This window comes from Hippopotamus amphibius, chromosome 14 (assembly GCF_030028045.1).
Source record: "Hippopotamus amphibius kiboko isolate mHipAmp2 chromosome 14, mHipAmp2.hap2, whole genome shotgun sequence".
NCBI lineage: Eukaryota > Metazoa > Chordata > Mammalia > Artiodactyla > Hippopotamidae > Hippopotamus > Hippopotamus amphibius.
The window spans coordinates 64176920-64197321 of record NC_080199.1 but is presented as its reverse complement, the minus strand read 5'-3'; the positions used below and the strand labels follow the sequence as shown (position 1 = coordinate 64197321).

The 20402-nt window shown below is 34.7% G+C and overlaps 1 protein-coding gene across 5 annotated transcripts in view; it reads left to right on the top strand.

Moving 5' to 3' along the window:
* Nucleotides 1–20402, top strand: part of INTS6 (integrator complex subunit 6) — an 82821-nt gene that overhangs the window by 57645 nt on the left and 4774 nt on the right. For all 5 annotated transcript variants that reach the window (XM_057707336.1, XM_057707339.1, XM_057707337.1 and 2 more), the window contains 10 exons: nt 1793–1918; nt 3313–3467; nt 7800–7952; nt 8475–8607; nt 9519–9613; nt 11328–11438; nt 12469–12684; nt 14749–14875; nt 15712–15854; nt 16069–16300. In XM_057707336.1, coding sequence (XP_057563319.1) covers nt 1793–1918; nt 3313–3467; nt 7800–7952; nt 8475–8607; nt 9519–9613; nt 11328–11438; nt 12469–12684; nt 14749–14875; nt 15712–15854; nt 16069–16300 — 1491 coding nt within the window. The remainder of the gene's footprint in view (nt 1–1792; nt 1919–3312; nt 3468–7799; nt 7953–8474; nt 8608–9518; nt 9614–11327; nt 11439–12468; nt 12685–14748; nt 14876–15711; nt 15855–16068; nt 16301–20402) is intronic.

Sequence of the window (20402 nt, the reverse complement as noted above, 5' to 3'; positions counted from 1 at the left end):
ACTAACATGGATAAATTAATCTCTCCGTGCTTTAGTTTTCTCATTTGTAAAATGGAGAAGGTAACTCATACCATTGTTGCTAGGATTAGATAAATTAACATGAGAGTGATTAGAATAGTGCCAGGTACATAGACACTCAGTAATTGGTGGTTATTTTTATAATTATGGCTCTTGATGCACAGAGGTAAACCGTTTGTTATATGATACTTGTTTTTCTATGTAAAACTGACTCTGAGGGTTTGAATCACACTACTGCCTAATGTTCTTTATTCTGAGTAGCCTTTAGTAAATCACGTGTTAAGTGTAAATTGATATGAGCAATTCGATTTGTCAGATAGAATAATATAATGTGTGTGGCAGTAATTGGTTGAATTTGTTAAGGAATAGGACTTTTCCGTATTGAGCTTATTGCAAATAACATTGTAAGATGTTTGATTAAAGATTTTTAGTTGTCATGGTTTTCAGCACTGGTCTAGATCAGCACATATAATAGAAATATGCATTATGCATGCAAGTATAAATTTTATAGTAGTCACATTAAAAAGAAACAGGTAAGGAATTCCCTGGCAGCCCAGTGGTTAGGACTCCACGCTTTTACTGCCAAGGGCCTGGCCTGGGTTCAATCCCTGATTGGGGAGCTAAGATCCTGCAAGCCTCACGGTGCAGCCAAACAAACAAAAACCAAAAAAAAAAAAAAAAAGAAACAGGTAAAATTAATTTCTATAATATAATTTATTTAAGTCAATATATATTACGAAGTATTTCAATGTGAAATTGGTATTTAAAAATTGAGATATTTTATATTCTCTTCATAGTACATCTACAAAATCAGGTGTATATTTTATAGTTACTGTACATTCCAATTTGGACTAGCCATGTTTCAAATTCTCAATAGCCATATGTGGCCAGTAGCTGCAGTATAGGACAGCATAGGTCTAGATATATTTATTGAAAATACCTGTTTAAGAAGTTTTTTCACTGGTAGTTTTTCTTAATTACTAGCATTTTAATGCTTCTGAACTAAAAATTTTGTAAGTTAAAATGTTCAAGAGGGAAATTCACTTAAGATAGGTAATTTCTAATTATGTAAGCCAAATGAAATTCAGAAAAGCACATGCTACTGTCTGTTGTATATATTAAAGTGCAGATACTTAAAATATGCAGTACCTGCCAGCAGATCGTTTAAGTAATTATTGAGTATCTTCTGTGTCCTTAGCATTAATCTTTAGTGATAATACTTTTGTTAAGCAGAAGTAAGATTTTGGGGGGTTAGTTACCAGCTATTGTGTGTGTGTAGTGAAGATAAATTGTATTGGAAAACAGTTGGAGATAGTTTTTATATTTATGTATATTTAAAAATCTCATCGCATGTAATATATATATATATGATGCTTTTTTACTGTGGTTTGTTCAGACCGAGATTTCTTTCTTTTTTTTTTAATTTTTTATTTTTTACAATAAACTGCATATATTTAGAGTGTACAATTTGGTATCCCAATCTCCCAATTCATTCCCCTCCCCTACCCTCTCCACTTTCCTCACTTGGCAGACCGCAATTTCTATTTTCCATATACCTTTAATTACAGGAAAAAATTTACATACTCTCACAAAATGGAATTGCTTGTTTGAAAATAACCATTTTTATTTTGTTATTCTTCCATTAGATAACGAAAAGGTCAAACTTTATCATAGAACTTCTGTTACTCAGTATTGTCAAAAACCCTACTATGGTTCTTTTTTGCTAAAAGTAGGAAATTTTGCAACTAACTAGTTCCTTTTATTTTTATTTCAGGCCGCTCATACTCTGTATGTTCTCCAAGAATGCTTAATCAGTGTCTGGAGTCCTTGGTGCAGAAAGTACAAAGTGGGGTGGTAATAAACTTTGAGAAAGCAGGACCAGATCCTTCCCCTGTAGAAGGTATTGCACTTTTCTTATAGACGTTTTAAATTTGCTTTATCAAATATGCAAATTACTATGATTTGGCCTTAACATTGTGGAGGCCAAGTTATTAAGATGACGCAACAGCTATTGGTGAAGAGGGAAGATTAAATAGGAAAATCAAGATCATATGACAGTGGTTTGGTAGCATCATCTTTTTATATTGGTTATTCTTAGCCTGAAAATTTATGAGTCAAAACCCTTTTTAAACATTTACAAATTAGCATATTTCTTATTTAGTATTGTAATGTTGACGCCCTCCAGCATATATGCTTCCCCCATGTCCCTTAATTCACAAGAGTGTTCAACCCTGGGTGTTTAATTCCTTAGCTATATTTTTTCTAAAGATCAGACTGACCAGAACCAAATGGTTAGAGTGGTTCCAAAAATAAACCAGCCTTTGCCATTTAACTTTAGCTGAGCCCCACCTGGCTTTATTCTAATATTCTGTGATCATGAACTGTTTATATTAGGCAGAGGTAATAAGGAGTTTTACCAGAACCAATGGACAGCCTACATCTGGACCCTCTGCCTGTACGACATAGCTTATGACAATAATTAGAAAGTCGTTAATGACACTTGGCAAAGGTAATCCACTGGAATGGGTAATTGGGAAAAGAGGAAGGTCATAGAGATGAGAAAGTGGTACCCTCAGAGCAGATTATAGGGAAGGAGCAGAAGATGGTAAGATGATATAAATCATATTGCTGTGTCTGGTTTAAAAAAAAAACTAACTTTAAAAAAATTGAAGTGTTAGACATGGAACATATTTATTTTTAAATTATTTTACGACTTTGCTTAGTTAGGCACTAAGTAAATGTCTAGTGTTTACTGAACTGTTTAAGAGAGGTACTATTTTCTACAGTTGTTTTAGATTAAAGGTAGGTGCCTCAAATCTGGATTTGCATATTAAGTTTTTGTTTTAGTTATTAGGCTTTAGTTAAAATGATTGATTTTAAAGAAATATTCATTTAGCAATACTTAACCTAGTATTTACTAAGCCAAGCATGATGGTGAAGAAATTTGGTGTTTGCCCTTATCATCTGGTGGGGAAAATATGTCATTCGTTAAACAAGTATTTACCATAAAGTATGTTTTACATATTCTGATTGGGCAAACAAAAGATGCTGTGGGACTCCTTTCAACTGTTAAACTCATAGTTGGAATTTGCTGATATTACTGTAGTCAGTTCTGATCTAATCTAAATGTTAAGTCTTAGTCATGATAGTATTCCACCATTTAAGAAAAACAGGAAAATCCAGAATTGCACAAGTATTAAGACATTTTTACTAAGTAATAGTAGATATAATTTAACTTTTTATGTTTTTTTCCTTTAATGATACATATCTTCTTTTTGTTTTAACTTGTTATAGATGGGCAGCCAGATATATCAAGGCCTTTTGGATCTCAGCCTTGGCATAGTTGTCACAAACTCATATATGTCAGACCAAATCCTAAAACTGGGGTTCCTATAGGTCATTGGCCTGTTCCAGAATCTTTTTGGCCAGATCAGAATTCTCCAACACTAGTAAGTACCAGAGAGACTGTGACTTTGTAATAGTAACCATTAACTGCTTTTCATACTAATTTTAAGTACTTCTGTCAGTTAAAGTTGTGGCTGTTGTACAGGAATTAGACAAGTGTTCAAAGTGCTATCATAAGCAGTTACTTGCTTTAGTATACTGTATTGTTCATTATAAAGTAGTAGAAAAGAGGCATCTGTTTTCTTTAGAATCTGCTATTATGCTTATGCTTTTATAAAATTGGTACCTGGTTACAGAATTGTAGATATAACAAGAGTTTCTCTTTGGAGTCTAAATATGATGTAACATGAGGATGTGTCTCTGGGACATAATATAGAGTTTAAATGAAGACTTAGAAAATAATTCTGATGGTTTGCCTGCAATGTCTTGGGACTTAGTCTTAGAAATTCACGTTGACTTGCGTAGTTTTAGTTATATTCAGTGTTTTCAGTCTGGAGGTTTAAGGTGGAAAAGATTTTCTGGTCTTGTTTGTGGGAATTATTTTTAGAATCAGTGAGTTTTGTTGAATGATCATGGTGAATTGTCAGTATTCACTATATGGTTCTTATAATAAAAGGGTAAATTTATACAGAAAGCTATTCAATCTTGTTAATACACTTTTTTCAGATTAGTATTTTTTGTGGTAACTGAGGACACCGTGGGATATTTTGTGGGAGAGATGACAGTGGTTCTTTTTGATGTTACCCTTAGAAGATAAGAATTGTATTTCAAAGATCATTAAGCAGTATTTAATAATGCTTCATGCAACTATCATTTATGAATTAAATTGAACTCTTTTTGAAACCTTTTGTGCTTTAAACCTATATCAACTTTTAAGGATAATTTTTACTTTTATCCTATACAAGGTCTATAAAGTGGTGTTTCCTTTACTCATTAGGGATTTAATGAATTAGTACATGAAATTTTTTATACATTTCAGTTGAGGTATCTTCTTTCTTTTTTTTGGATTGAACCATCATAGTTTTTTAGTCTGGCTTTAGAGAAGCTCTCAGTTTCTTTGGTCATTTTACTTTCTCTTCTAGAGACCTTTCAGAATTGTAATAGAACAGATATCATATTTGTATGAAATATTATATTGTTGGTTATTCATTCTATTATATTTATTTAACACCTATAGTAATACATATGGTACTTGTTAAGTCCAAATAGGAAGAAATCCAAAACCAGTATCACAAGCATCTAGTGGTCTATTGCAAATTGTTACAAGCCATAGAGGATTTTGAATTGTGGATAGGATCTTCCTTCCTTCCTTCCTTCCTTCCTTCCTTCCTTCCTTCCTTCCTTCCTTCCTTCCTTCCTTCCTTTTCCACTTCTTGATGTTCTGAACGTTTAAGCCTGGGCTTCTTTAAAAATAATTAATTTATTAATTTATTTATTTATTGGCTGTGTTCGGTCTTCGTTGCTGCGCACAGGCTTTCTCTAGTTGTGGTGAGCCAGGGGTACTCTTTGTTGTGGTGCGTGGGCTTCTCATTGCCGTGGCTTCTCTTGTTGCAGAGCACGGGCTCTAGGCACGTGGGCTTCAGTAGTTGTGGCACATGGGCTCAGTAGTTGTGGTTCACAGGCTTAGTTACTCTGCAGCACGTGGGATCTTCCTGGCCCAGAGGTGGAACCTGTGTCCCCTGCATTGGCAGGCGGGTTCGTAACCACTGCGCCACCAGGGACTCCCTAGGATTTAAATTGGAGGAGGAAACAGTGTGAGAAAAAAGTATGAAAGTAAAAAGTATCATGGTAAATTTAGAGGGAAGGAAAGTAGCTGAGGATAGGTTGGTCACAGCATGTATGTAGGACATTGAGAGTACTATTAAATAAACCAAGTTGCCCATGACTTTACATACAAAGTTAAGGAGTTTGAGCTTTTCTTAGTAGGGTTCATAGAACTGAAGACATTTTTAACAGAGTGTTCCTTTAGGAAAATTAATCTGGCAGTTGTATATGCAGCAAAATTAGAAGGAGATGACTTGGAAGGTAAGCTATTTACCTCGAGGGCTATTGTTATGGTTCACTTAATATAGAGATTAAGAGTTTGAATTAAGATGATGGAAGAGAGAATGATAAGAAAAAGATAATATTGGAAACAACTGGCAAAATTTAGTAACTGAAGGATGTTAGAGGAGAAATTAAACTTTTATAAATAGTATTTCTTATAAGAAATATTGATACTGAAGTTAAATGTGATTTATTAGAGACTGGTTCTGAATTTGAATAATGACAACCAGTTATTAGCCATGTGTCTTTGGTTAATTATCTTCTCTAAGCCTCCATTTCCCATCTGTTAAACAGAGATAATAACTCCTATCTCCTATGATTATTGGGGCATTAAATAAAATAATAAATATCCCCTCCCTTTTCTTCTTGGGTCTCAATATTTTCATCCAAAAAAATAAATGAGTTTCATAGACTGATTTAATAAGCTGTGTGTCAGGTACATGCTAGGCACAGGGGCACAAGATGAGTAAAACATAAACTCCCCCTCTGGAACCCCCTTTTTTTAAACAACAACAACAACAAACAGGCCTGTGGGATGTTAGTTCCCCGACCAGGGATTGAACCCGACCCCTTGCATTGGAAGCACGGAGTCTTAACTACTAGACAGCCAGGCAAGTCCCTCTCCTCTACAACCTTGCCATTCCATAGCAAGGTCAGCCATGTAAACATCAAAGAGTACAGTGTGCTAACTCTCATAGCAGGCGGAGCAGAGCCCAGAGGAGGGCGTGCCTAACTTCTTGGTATGTGTTTGGGGTACATGGTGTGTGTGTGTCAGGGAAGAAGTCTGTTAGAGGTTGGTACTTGCCAGTTCAGACTTCAAAACTTAGTTTGTTTGCATCATGCAAGGGAGAAAATAGTAAAGCAGGGAGGGATAACATATGAAACATAGGAACATGAAAGAGAATGTTCTTTTTGGGCAACTGCAAGTTGTTTGGTACAGCTGGAGCACAGGGTGTACATGAGATGGTGGTTCAAAGGCAGATAGGGACCATACTGTCAAGGCTCTTTGTAAAAAAATATAAGAAAAGAGTCTGGCCCTATTTTTAGGTGGTTGGCTGCTACTTTTACCCAATAATTTGAGATAGGAAAATTACATGATGATATTTATATTTCATGGCCATGGGATTGATTGGAGGGGGCTGACTAATTAGGGAGACTAATTAAAAATAAACAGTTGTACTAATCTAGTCTGAGAAGTGGTGAAGGCATGAATTAGAGTGGTAAGAAATAGAAGATAAATTTTTAGAGAGATGAGAATTTAGCATTGACAGAGGGCAGTAACTAAAATTGTGAGCATCTGCCATGTTTATGTGTTCTGCTAAGTGGCTTAGAATTTGTGGTATCATTTAATTTAGGTCTTTCTGACAGTTAAGTATGGAGGATAAGAGGGAGATATTAAAGGTAACATCTAGGTTTTTAGAACAGGTTTTGTGGTTTGGGGGTGAAATAATGAATTGGGTAATAATATGTTTGAGGGACCTGTAGTAAATTCAGGTTATATACAGTAGGTAGTTGGATACATAAGAGAAATGAGAGAGATCTGGTCCCAATACAGTAGATTTGGTAGCCACCAGTGTATGTAGATAGTAACTAACTAAGGCTAAAGGAAGTCCTTTATAAGCTATTTAATTCGCATTATTTCCTCATAGCTCGTATTTTCTTAGGAAGAAGACTGTTAAGGGGAGAAATAGAGTAACATGCTTTTTTTTCTTTAAAGTATTGTGGTTTTGCAGCTCTAGAACAGGGTCTCCAAAGTAGGGTGTATTTACCACAGTGGTAACCAATATAGTCTATTGGAATAGGGAAGGGAAAGCATTAGAACTTCTATTTATGTTTACTTTTTCTATTTTTAATATTATTCTGGTATATATTTTACTAGGTACCTATAAACTAACAATTTACAAGTATAAATATATATACACATATATATGCCCTAATATATTATTTTGGAAGCCAAGTAGTTAAATTGCTACAACCGAGGATTTAGGAAGGTTTCTATTACATTAGTTGCTTCTTAGATGTAAAAATTAATGAGCACTTAATTCCAAAATTTTGCATTTAATTTTTCTGGTAAATCTGATTTTAAGACTTAAAAAAATTTTAATTCTGTATAGATTTTGAAGTGTATTATTTTTCTTCTTGTGAATATTACATAATTTAAGCATTATATTTTTAAATATTTTCTTGCAGCTTAGTGGTGCTTTTGGTAGTAAATTAAACTCTCACTAGCAAAACTGAGAAACTGAGTAAACTTTGGTAGAGAGGGATACTAAAAAGGAGTTTGTGTCTGGTACTTTGTGAAAGAGTAATTGTAAGACTTTCCCCTCTAGCCACCTCGTACATCTCATCCTGTAGTGAAGTTTTCCTGTACAGACTGTGAACCAATGGTTATTGACAAATTGCCTTTTGACAAATATGAGTTGGAACCTTCACCGCTGACTCAGTTTATCCTGGAAAGAAAATCTCCTCAAACATGTTGGCAGGTGAGCTGAACAGCTATAGTGATTTCAAAATTTATTTATTTATTTAACTTTTATTGAGGTATAATTGATTTACAATGTTGTGTTACTTTCAGGTGTACAGCAAAGTGAATCAGCAATACATATACATATATCCACTCTTTTTTAGATTTTGTTCCCATATAGGCCATTACAGACTATTGAGTAGAGTTCCCTGTGCTATATAGTAGGTCCTTATTAGTTATCTATTTCATATATAGTAGTGTGTATGTGTCAATCCCAGTCTCCCAATTTATCCCCCCCAACCATAAATTTATTTTCTACATCTGTAACTCTGTATCTGTTTTGTAGATAAGTTCATTTGTAGCCTTTTTTAGATTCCACATATAAGCAATGTATTTGGTCTTTCTGTCTGACTTACTTCACTCAGTATGAGAATCTCTAAAAATTTAATTTGATGTTTATTAAAAACTTAAATTGAATCAGCGGTTTATATAACAATCTGTAAAGGTTATTAAATGTGAAGTTTTAACTTCTTTTTAATAGGTATATGTGAGCAATAGTGCAAAATATAGTGAACTTGGCCATCCCTTTGGTTACTTGAAAGCCAGTACAGCACTGAACTGTGTCAACTTATTTGTGATGCCTTACAATTACCCAGTCCTCCTCCCCCTTTTAGGTAAGTCATTTTTGTCACTTTCTGTGGCTTAGCATACGTACGAATTTTCCTAAAAACAAACTTTGGGAACATCCCTCTCTTTCTGAGTTTTCTTGTCTTCTGGTAATTAATGAAGTTTTTTTTTTTTTTAATACTCTAAAATATGGAAGTTATCTAGGTTGTTTTATAGCCAACCTGTGCATGTTTCTGGTAAATTGAAAGTCAATGTCAAACCACCTTTGATTCTACAAACTACTGAAGATATTATAAGTTTTTAAATTAAATATTACAAGTTAGATTTCTTACAGAGTTAGAATTAGTAATGCAGGCTTTGTATTTGGTAAATAATTAGACATTTTGTGGAAGCATATCATATTTATAAGATGTGAGTATTTTCTTTCTAAGAATTTATCTATAATTTTCATTTGGCAAATTTTTTTTTAATGGTGAATTTGTTCTAAAATTAAATATGATAAGCCTAAAGTTGGTTTGGGGGACCATTTGGCTATAATTTTTTGAGGGGTACTGTTGGAGAAGACATCTTTCCCTTCATGGAATTGCATCAGATTTAAAGGTTATAGACAAAATATTAGTAGGTATATTTTATATAAATGTTTTATAAAATATCATGCATACTTTGTTTCTGTCTTCAAATCTGTTTCATATCTAGATTTTCCTTGTGTATTTTCTGATTCTATCTTTATTACATTTAATTTTAGACCATAATTGACACCTTTTCATTTTTAAAGTGGTATTACCACTCAAAACTGCCAGAATCAAAAATTTTACCACCTTTAATTTTGTTAAACATATAGGTCTGATGTTCCTCTGTTATAAATAAGAAAGCAGACTTTTAAAATAAAACTTATTTGACTTGATTTTCATGTGTGAAAACAATGAATGATGAGTTTGTTCATGTTATACATTTATAGATGACTTGTTTAAAGTACATAAGGCAAAACCAACATTGAAATGGAGACAGTCATTTGAAAGTTATTTGAAGACAATGCCTCCCTACTATCTTGGGGTAAGAATATTATTGTTAAAAATAGAACTTGTTATAAAATCTATCATGCTTACAGTTTACTGTAAGTATTAAAACTTTTATTTATCGCTGTTATAGAATAAATGTCATGAAAATTGAGTGTACAAATGACCCATATAAATGTAATGGGGAAGAAATGTCTCAGGCCTGGTACTGTCCTAAGCATTTTACATGTGTTAACCTCATTTAATTTATATGGTAACCCTATGAGGCAGAAACCACTGTTCTTACTTCACAGGTGAGGAAACTAAGGCACGAAAAGATTAAATAATTCATCCAAGCCCACATAGCTAATACATGGGGGGTCAGGATTCAATCCCAGGCAGCCTGGCTTTAGAATTTCTTTTAACCTCAATTGTTGTACTACCTTTCTAAATCACAGTTTTATAATTATTTCTCTTCAAGGGTACAAAAAAAGGTTTGTGTTGCATTATTCCCTAAATCTCCAGAAACATTACTTAAACCTAGTGTATCATAACAGATAGGACTAATAATGCCTATATTATTAAATACATTATTTATTTTGTGAAAAGTAGCTTTGACAAAAAGACCTACACTAAAAGCACTTTAAAACATTACTTCTGCTTTTACTGCAGGAATATTACAGTATTTGACTGTAACTAATCTTTCTAAATGGCCCCTAACAAGAACATTAATTTTTTGAGCTTTGAAAATCATGTTATAGTTGTAAGAGAAAAGTTGTGTGTGTCTAGCACATAGTGCCTGCTATGTAAGAGAGGGAAAAAGGAAGAAACACTTGAATATGAACTGTTGTGTATGTTTGACTCATATGTTTCCTAGCAACTGGGAGGATTTAGCCAAAGCCACATGGATATTAGTATCAGATCTGAGGATTCGATTCCAGTTTGACACCATGCTTTTATACACTTTCTAGTATGTCAGTGGGTAGTTATCATTCTTTTTCTGACTCTGTCCCTTTCACATATGCTAGATAGTCCTGCTAGTGATATTTTTCCTTGCATAAAGTGGCCCTCAATTGATCTGTCCTTACAATTGAAAATTACTTTATTATATCACATCCATAGTAAATATTAGGTGGTCTTTGCCTTCTCGTTTTTCCTTCAGAGCCTGTTTCTCTTTTTTCAGCTGAGCTAATGATAATAGTAGCAATGATTATTACCTACTGAATGCTTTCTGTGTGCATGTACATGTATTAGTTCTTTCAATCCCGTGACACCCCTATGAGGTAGATACTACTATTATCATCTTACAAATGGGAAACTTAAGGCACAGAGAGGTTATATTACCTGGTCCAGGGTCACAGAGCTAGTGAGGGGTCAAGCCACAACCCTTTCAATTACCCAAGGTAAAAATCTTCTATTTTCCTTAACTCCTTTTTTTCACTTACTACCCAAGTTCTATCAAATCAACCTCTGCAATGCGTCTCCTGCCCTCTTCTTCCAAACTTAGTGTCCCCAGTGATACTAAGAAGTCCAGGACTTCACCCTTTCTTGCTCCGGGTATTGTTATTATAGCCTCTAATCCTTGTTTAGTATTTCGAACTGCCTTTCATACCACTGACAAACATTTTAATGAAGTACAAATATGATTATGTGGCTCTTATTGAAGAAAAGGAGACATTTTGGGGGGTGAAAATTTCAAAATTGACAGTGCATAATAGCTATAAATTTTTGACGAGCTTAGGATTGAGTGGTATTTTCTTTTTTTCCTACAGCCTTTGAAGAAAGCTGTTAGAATGATGGGAGCACCTAACCTAATAGCGGACAGTATGGAATATGGACTTAGTTACAGTGTCATTTCATACCTCAAAAAATTGAGTCAGCAGGTAATGTTAAAAAATAGAGTCATTAGGCATTTTGAATGGTTTTGGCCAAGGTGATCAACAGGCCAGATGTTAGTTTTTGATGGTTCTGATAGAATTTCATCATATTATTATATTACATTTTAAAACCACATATATCGTATATTAACATAATTCTGTCTCAAGTATGTGGTATGCTGTGTTTTGAAATGATAATTTCAAATAATAATTCCTAGTTTGTGAAAACGGCTTTATTAATGTGGTCCTAGCCTTCCTGTATGTGAACATTCTTTTTGTTTTCTTTTGGAAAATTTATGTTAGAAAGTTGTTTTTCTTAGACAAGAATATCAGTTTCTTTTGCTTTATGTTTTAAACCTATAGTTTTTTCATTCGGAATGGGAGTTCCTTTTGAAATATTTGTTAAAATACTGAATTTTGTCATTTGGGGCATAAATCACATTAATAGATACTATAGTAGTCAAGCAGTATATACTTTGATTGCCAAGTTATTAAAATTGTATAAGACACAATTTTTCTAGTACTTCTGCCATCTCTACTTTAACTGCTAATTGAAATGTAGGTTGGAAAGAGTCAAAATATTGCTCTTTGCTTTCCAGTGAAAAACTCCATATCTATGAACATTTAGTTATGTGCTAGTAATAATGGCTTTCAGTAAATATTGATGAGATTTTTTTTTTTTCTAATTTTATATCACCTCTGAATTGGAAGTATATATTTTTATTTAGGGTGCATATACATTTCATGGTTTAGGTGTAGTGTGTATTTAATAAATAAAATAAATTGAAGTTGCGTTTGTGTGCCCTGCTCCAAAAGGTAAGAACTGTGATGACTTAAAATCATAAGACATTATTGTTTAAACTATGTTCAGTTTACCAAGGACTTGACATAAACTATACTACTTAAATAGAGTTTTTAGTTTCTTATGTGCTTTTAAAATATAATAAATACTTAATTTATAGAAGACCAAAACTATTAACGTTTAATTTACCACTTCAGATTATGTCAAGACTACTTTTGTTTACTTTTGCTTTAGGCCAAAATAGAATCTGATCGAGTCATCGGTTCTGTAGGCAAAAAGGTAGTACAGGAAGCTGGAATTAAAGTCCGAAGCAGATCACATGGTTTATCAATGGCTTATAGGAAAGATTTTCAACAACTGCTCCAGGGAATTTCAGAAGATGTTCCTCACAGACTGCTAGACCTTAATATGAAAGAATACACTGGGTTCCAAGTTGCTTTGCTCAATAAGGTAATGGTTATGTGAATTTTGTACAGCTCTAATTATAGTCTGTTATGTTGTTGAATATGTCAAGTTTTCTATTAACTGTACTCAGTTCGTCCAAACCTCTACACTCCTGAAGAATAATGATTATATTGTTATCGAATCATTGAATTTTGGAGTTAAACAATGTACTTGGTAAGTGGATGAATGGATGGACTGACAAAGAGCAAACCATCTTGTTCATTTTATAGAGGAGAAAACAGGCTTAAAGATTGCCTAAAGTTACAGCTAATGGTAGAGTTCACTGTAGTTTGGTACTTATGCTGCTGACCTTGGGTGTACAGCATGATCCTGAAGTGCTTTGTGAATACTGATTATTAAAAAGATCTTCATCCTAGTAGTCTTTTTGTAGAAACAATCAGGCTGATTCTAAAATTTATATGGAAGTGTAAAGGTCCTAGAGTAGCTAAAACAATTTTGGAAAAGAATAAAGCTGGAAGACTTGCACTATCTAATTTAAAAAGTTACTGTAAAGCTACAGTGATCACCATGTTGTGCCGTTGGCATAAGGAAACATAGAGATCAGCAGAGCAGAAGCAGGCCCTCACACATAGAGGCAGCTAATTTCTAACAGAGGTGCCAGAATAATTCAGTGGGTAAGGAGACTAACTTTACAACAAAGAGTGTGGGAACAGTTGGCTATCCATATGCAAAATAATGAACTTGACCCTTACCTCAGATTACTTGAAGCGATCATGGTCATAAATGTAAGAATTAAAACTATAAACTTATATAAGAAAACAGGAAAAAATCTTTTAAAATGTTGGATCATGGGTCAATGAAGATTTCTAAAATACAACACAAAAAGCACACACACACAAACCTGATAAATTGAACTTCATTAAAATTGAAATTTTTGTCTTCAGAAAAAACTTTGAAGTTTCTCCCAGGCAAACTACAGCCTGGGAGAAAAGTGTATATTGAATAAAGTACTTGTTTCAAAATATATAAAGAACTCATAGACTCAATAATAAAAAGTCAAACATCCAGTATAAAACATCAAACACAAAATATTTGAACAGTCAGCTCACCAGGTAAGATATACAAACTTGAACAGGCACATGAAAAGATGTTCAACATTATTAGCCATTGGGGAAATGCAAATTAAAGCCATAATGCGATTCCACTTTATGCCCACTAGAATGGCTAAAATTTAAGGCTGAAAAATATGAAGTTTTGGTAAGGTTGTAGAACTCTTATACATTGTTGATGGAAAATAGTTTGCAGTTTCTTAGGAACGGTAAATATTGCTACACCAACAGTTGTACTTGTAGGTATCTACTGAGATAAATGAAAACATGTGTGTATAAAGGCTTTGTATGCAAATGTTCATAGCAGCATTCGTAATAGCCCCAAACAGAAAACAGTCCCAGTGTTCATCAACTGATGAATGGATAAAGATGTGGTATATCCATGTAGAAAGGAAAAGACAGTAAAAAGGAGTAGACTACCAACACATGAACAACATGGATGAATCTCAAAAACATGCTCAGTGAAAGAAGCCAGATAGAAAAGATTGCATATTGCAAGATTCCATTTATAAAATGGAAAGTAGAGAGATGGAAAGCAGATTAGGGGTTGAGGTTAGGGGCTGCTTGGGGATAGGAATAGAGATTGACTACAGATGGGTACAAGGAACTTCCTGGGATGATGGAGATATTCTAAAACTGGATCATAGTGATAGTTTCACAACTATACATTTACGAACACTCATCAAACTGTTTATGTAAAATGGTTAGTTTTATGGTATGTAAATTATACACCAAAGCTTTTATTTACTTCTCTTAGCCAGAATGTGTAATACAATCTTGGACAGATGTGAATTTGAGATTATTTGGTTGAGCCTTACTATGGAGTTTTTATCTTTTGGTCATTAAAACAGTATATTAAGATTGCATCATATCTCTTTATTCTCTTCTTTAATTAGTTAACATATATTTTATTTTCAAAGCTGTGCTGTAGGCTAGAGATTTTAGTCTCTTTTAGTTCTATGTTTGAAAATAAATTTTGTCTTTGAATCTTTTTTAATAGGATTTGAAGCCACAGACATTTAGAAATGCGTATGACATACCAAGACGGAACCTTTTGGATCACTTAACAAGAATGAGATCTAATCTTTTGAAGAGCACCCGCAGATTTCTTAAAGGACAGGATGAAGGTTAGATCAGTAAACTTCGTTATATTGAAAATATGTAGCGTGTTATTGTAACTTTTAAAGAATTATGACAGTAGTATTACATTCTCATTGAATGAAGTAAAAAGTGAGTCATCCCTGCTTTTCTGCACTTCTTCCTACCATCACTGTTGCCCCAAATTCTGTGCCCCAGAGGTAACAACCTTTGTTAACAGCTTAGTTTCCTTTCTGGGTTTCTTCATACATTCACATACACAGGCACACACACAAAATCATTTTCTTGTGATCTACTAGTATCTGATAGTTTAACTACTAGTATCTGATAGTTTAACTAGTTTAACTCTGGACAGCTAATATATGTCATATTCTGATATTTCCTTCAACTGTATACTCATGGCATCTACTACAAATCAAGTCAGGTGAGAACTTAACACTTTGCCAGCTCTGATGTAAGCATTTCAACTATAGTTTTATATAAAAAGGGTCATCTACGTGATATCTCTTTTCTGTAAATTCTGCTTTAATTAAATTCTGCTTATTTGGAACAGAGTAGAAGAGACATTTCCCTTTCATAGAAAGTTTACACATGCTGCTTATTCTATACACTGAAATTAACTGCAATATTTTTGCTTTGTTTAGAAGATAAAATCAATTGTTTAAAATTTTATTTTTAAAAAAATCTCAAAATTTTATGTCACAGTATTTATAATGACAGCAAACTAATTTAGAATTGTGGTAAGGGAAGATTGACTAGAATAAACCAGGTAGCATTCATGCATAAGAAGACATTATTTGATAACTAGATGGAAGGTAGTTTTAGTGAGGTTAACTTTTGTTGTTGCTCTATTCTGTTTGAAAAGATCAAGTGCACAGTGTTCCTATAGCACAAATGGGGAATTACCAGGAATACCTCAAGCAAGTACCTTCTCCGCTAAGAGAACTTGATCCTGATCAGCCTCGAAGGTTGCATACATTTGGCAACCCGTTTAAGCTGGATAAAAAGGTAAGTTTGAAATGTTCCATTATATAATTTATTTGTGCTAGGCACTGTGGATTTAATAGTTGTTAATTTAACTAAAGTAAGCTGAAGCTGTTTTCTTGATAGAATACCTAATAAATGTCAACATAGTTAAAATATAGTTATTTTAATGGGAATTGGAATTAAACAATTAAAAACTGTATGTGAAGCCAGGGAAATTATATTCTTTTTTTTATAGGGTATGATGATAGATGAGGCAGATGAATTTGTGGCTGGACCTCAAAATAAACATAAACGACCTGGAGAACCAAATATGCAAGGTATCCCTAAAAGACGTCGCTGTATGTCTCCACTACTAAGAGGCAGACAACAGAATCCAGTTGTGAACAACCATATTGGAGGAAAAGGACCACCTGTACCTATGACTCAAGCACAGCCAGATCTTCTTAAACCCCTTCCTCTTCATAAAAGTAAGCGTTTTTCTTTAAACATTATTTGCTGCCTTTTGGTTCTTCATGGGAAAGATTTTTGTAATATATTATAGAAAAAATGGATAAAGTCCAACAGTGTCTAGAGAAGATATTTGTTTACTCTGTATGATTAGCATGTAATCATTTTTTGTCTTTTTAATGAACATTTATTGAACATTTCATATATTCATTATGCTTAATAGTTATCATGATTTGAAATATCATTTGCAAATCTTTAGTATTTAAAAATAACAGTTGTTAAAGGGGCATTATCAACACCCACAGAAAGATGGTTTTCAATTTCAATTTAATTCAACAACTAATTATTAAATGATATGCTAATTTAGACAGTGCTAGGCATTGAAGTATAGCAGCAAACAAGACAGTAGTGATCTCTGCCTTCCTTTATAATGAGTGAGGAAAGTCATTGAACATTTCATTAGAAATGTGATGAATGTTACAAAAGGGAAGTCAAGTATGTTGTGAAAGTATTTGGCAAGAGGATTTAACTTAGTCTGTGGGCTCAGGGCACTTTACTGAGGAAGTTCTGTTTAAGCCAACACTTGAAGGATGCATGGGAATTAGTAAACTAAAGCTATGCATTTGCCTGTGGTACAGTAGTAGTCTAAGAAGCGTATGTGCAGAGGCATAAAGAGCAGGGCATTAAGGGAACTGAAAAAATTCTGGTATAGCAAGCGTTGTTGGGAATGAGGTAAGGTGAGAACTGAAACATACACATGCAGAGTCTAGATCATAGAGGGTCCTGGAAGCCATTGTAAAGATTCTAGACTTTATTCCAAGGACAATGAGAATCCATTGAAAGGTTTTAAAGAGGTAGTGATCTGCTCTGATTAGCATTTTACAAAGACCAGGCTGAGTTTACTGTGCAGAATATTATTAGGGAAGAATGAGAATTGATGTAGGGAACCCTTAATTAATGGATTCATTAATTATAGGTAGTGGTCATTCATGACTAATAACATGTTAACTGGAGAGAAACCAAATCTGATGTTTCCTGATGGAATTACACAGTACTACTTTTGAGGTAGTCCTGACCAAAAAAAAAAATACTGGACATCAATCTGATCAAGCCTCTCTACCGACCTACCAATTTTTAAGACATACAAGGGAGAGAGAAACATGTTAAATAACAAAACAGGGATATAATTAGCAAAATTCAGATTGTGGGGAACTCTATAGGACAAAGAATCTGGTGTGTGTGTATATTTTTCCAGGAAAACAAAATGTGCCTGGAAAAAAGTGACAGAAGGATTTTTTAGATTAAAAAATAGTTAAAAAAACATGTAAATCAGTTGCAATGTACAGGTCTGATATGGATCCTGAATCAAAGAAAATCAGACTTTCCACAAACAGAAAATATATAAGGTAATTGGAGATTGTGGACAGTGACTGGGTATTTGATGTTGTTAAATCATTGTTACAGATGCATAGAAACAAGTTAGGAAACACAGGGAAGAGCTGATGGTGACCTGGCAGTGGGGTTGCCAGAAGAATCTGTATTTGAGAAATATTTGGATATATTAGTAAAGGACTTGGTGATGACTGATTTGATGTTGGAGGCAGGGCAAGGGAGGAGTTGAGAGACCCTGTGTATTTGAGTGTGTCAGGGGTAGAGTGAAAGAAGAGATGCTGAATGAGCTTAGTTCAGAAATGTCTGTTAGATAGCCAAGTGGATTTCCTAAGTTAGAAGATGGATCGTTGAGTTTGGAACTTAGGAGAAGAAGACTGGGCTAGAGAGGTACATATGGGAGGCAGCCTTAAGCCCCATTGGAGTGACCAAGGGAAACAGAAGAAAAATCCTAGAACAGAACTTTGAAAGTACCAAAGTTAAAAGGAGAAATAAGGTTCAGAAGGAAGGAAGAATCCAAGAAATAGGAGAAAATAGGGAAGAATTTAATGTTATGAAAGATAAATGGAAAGAGAATTGAGTGGTTGGTGGTCTTAAATACTTCTTAAATCATTTGAGAGGATTGGAACAGTTTTGTAGGTCTTTAAGATGACAGAGTTGAATATGTTTAAATGCTGGTGTGATGGAGTCAGGGAGGTTGAAAATGAAGATGAGAGAAAGTATAATCACGATATCACTGAGAAGGCAAAAGGGAATGGTCTCGAGCCCGCATGAAGAATGCTTCTTCCATTAAAGCCAAATGGGTGTGGTCGGCACAAGTTTAATGGTGGCAAGTCGAGGAAGTTCACATTCTCCTTGCTTTTGCTTTCCTCTGTGAAGCTGGAGGTGACATGTACTGCTGAGAGGAAGGAGACATTGGGAAAGTCACAGATGTTAAGAAAGTGGAGATGGTTTGAATGACTTTTTTTTTTTTTTGTGGTTGAGGGAGAAAAGATTGTAATAAGATTGCTAGGTAGTGCTAAGATCCAGGTACAGGTGGTGATTGTGACCACTCTGCAGAGCTGCGTCATGTTTCTCCAGTAGTGCCTGCTCATCATTCCACATTCAAGTCTGCAGCAAGCAGACAGATTGCGTCATCAGATTGGGGCTTTTGCTTGGCAGGTGTCATGGGAGGACGACAGAGTGAGAGAACTTAAGACACTGGTAAAAAGTGATCCATTATGGGAATAAAGTTGGATAGATAAGAAAGTGGATATCTAGTAGGGTTCTGATTAATATGAGGGAGAACGTAGAGGAGTTGCCATAGTGAAAGTCTGGCTTAGTTCAAGAGCAATAGTAGGAATAAAGATGAGGGTTACACACGCCTCCATCCGTGAATTTGTGTTTGACTTGAGAAACAAATGGGTGGGTGGAAAAGTTCTTTGCAGATGAGATATTGAGGAATTGGGAGGCCAGGTTCTAAGCAGGTGATCTCCTTAGACATAGATGTCACATACTACAGCATCTCTCAAACCTTAATGTGTATATGCATCAAGGCAGAGGGGAAGGGGTGTTAGTTAAACTACAGATTCTAATACATTGTTTGAGATAGGGCTTAAGATGAACATTTCCAGCAAACTCTCTGATGGTGCTAATGCTGCATGTCCACAAAGCACACTTTGAGTAGTAATGATGTCCTGAGGGACATGGAGTGGAAGGAAGTCTGAACCAGGTGCCAGAGACATCCATGACCACAGGTGTGCACTGGAGGTCAGTAAGATCACCATGAGGAGAGAGGGGTGAGCTGAGTGGGTTAATTAAATCTCAGAAGAGCAAGAGCTTTTACAAGAGTTCATGGAGAAATGTTCTTGAGGTGGCATTGGAAGCTGTAGTGATTAGTGACTCCACATCCTTATTTTAAGTTAATGGAGAGTGTTTGAGAGAGAGCAGTTTCTTTGCAGGAGAGTTGGATTTCAATTAATGCAGGAGTTGCTATAGAGAATATCCAGTGGATTTTGCAAATCATGGAATAGGAGTGAGTCAGAAGTTCAGGGAATTTTTGTGGGGATGAGTTTACATTTTGAACAGTAAAGAGATGAATTCAGCTGGTGTCCTGGTGGTTTGGTGAACAATCAGGGAACTTAGACGTCAGCTGCTTTCTGTAGGGAGCAAATGCAATAATATAATATTAAGTGGCAAGCGTGCAAGCTTTTAAAGTCTAGTAGTCTAGTGAGCTGAAGTGGGCACCAGCTATTCTTCTCTGCTCAAGTCATGAAGACTGTACGGATGGTTATAAGGAAAGGTGGTGCTGTGGAAGTTCGGTGGTATGTTGCTGCTGAATATTGATCAGCTCAACTCCCTGTGTTCACTCTGCTTCTAAATGGTAATAACGGGGCTTCCTAGGTGGCGCAGTGGTTAAGAATCCGCCTGGCAATGCAGAGGTCACGGGTTCGATCCCAGCTCCAGGAAGATCCCACATGCTGCGGAGCAACTAAGCGCGCGTGCCAAAAAAATAAATAAATAAATAAAAAATAAATGGTAATAACTTATAAGGCAGAGGTAGGCTGGAGTGAACTGGTGCTCTCTACTAAAGGGTAACCATGACAGTCTTGAGCATGTGTATTTTCCTAAAGCATTAAAAACCTACTTATTCAATGAAATTGCCATAGAATAAAGCAGAGAACTAAAAGTTGTTTGAAACTGGCTTTTATTTTTTTTCCTAAGGGCAAAAACTGTACAGATTTTGTACATATT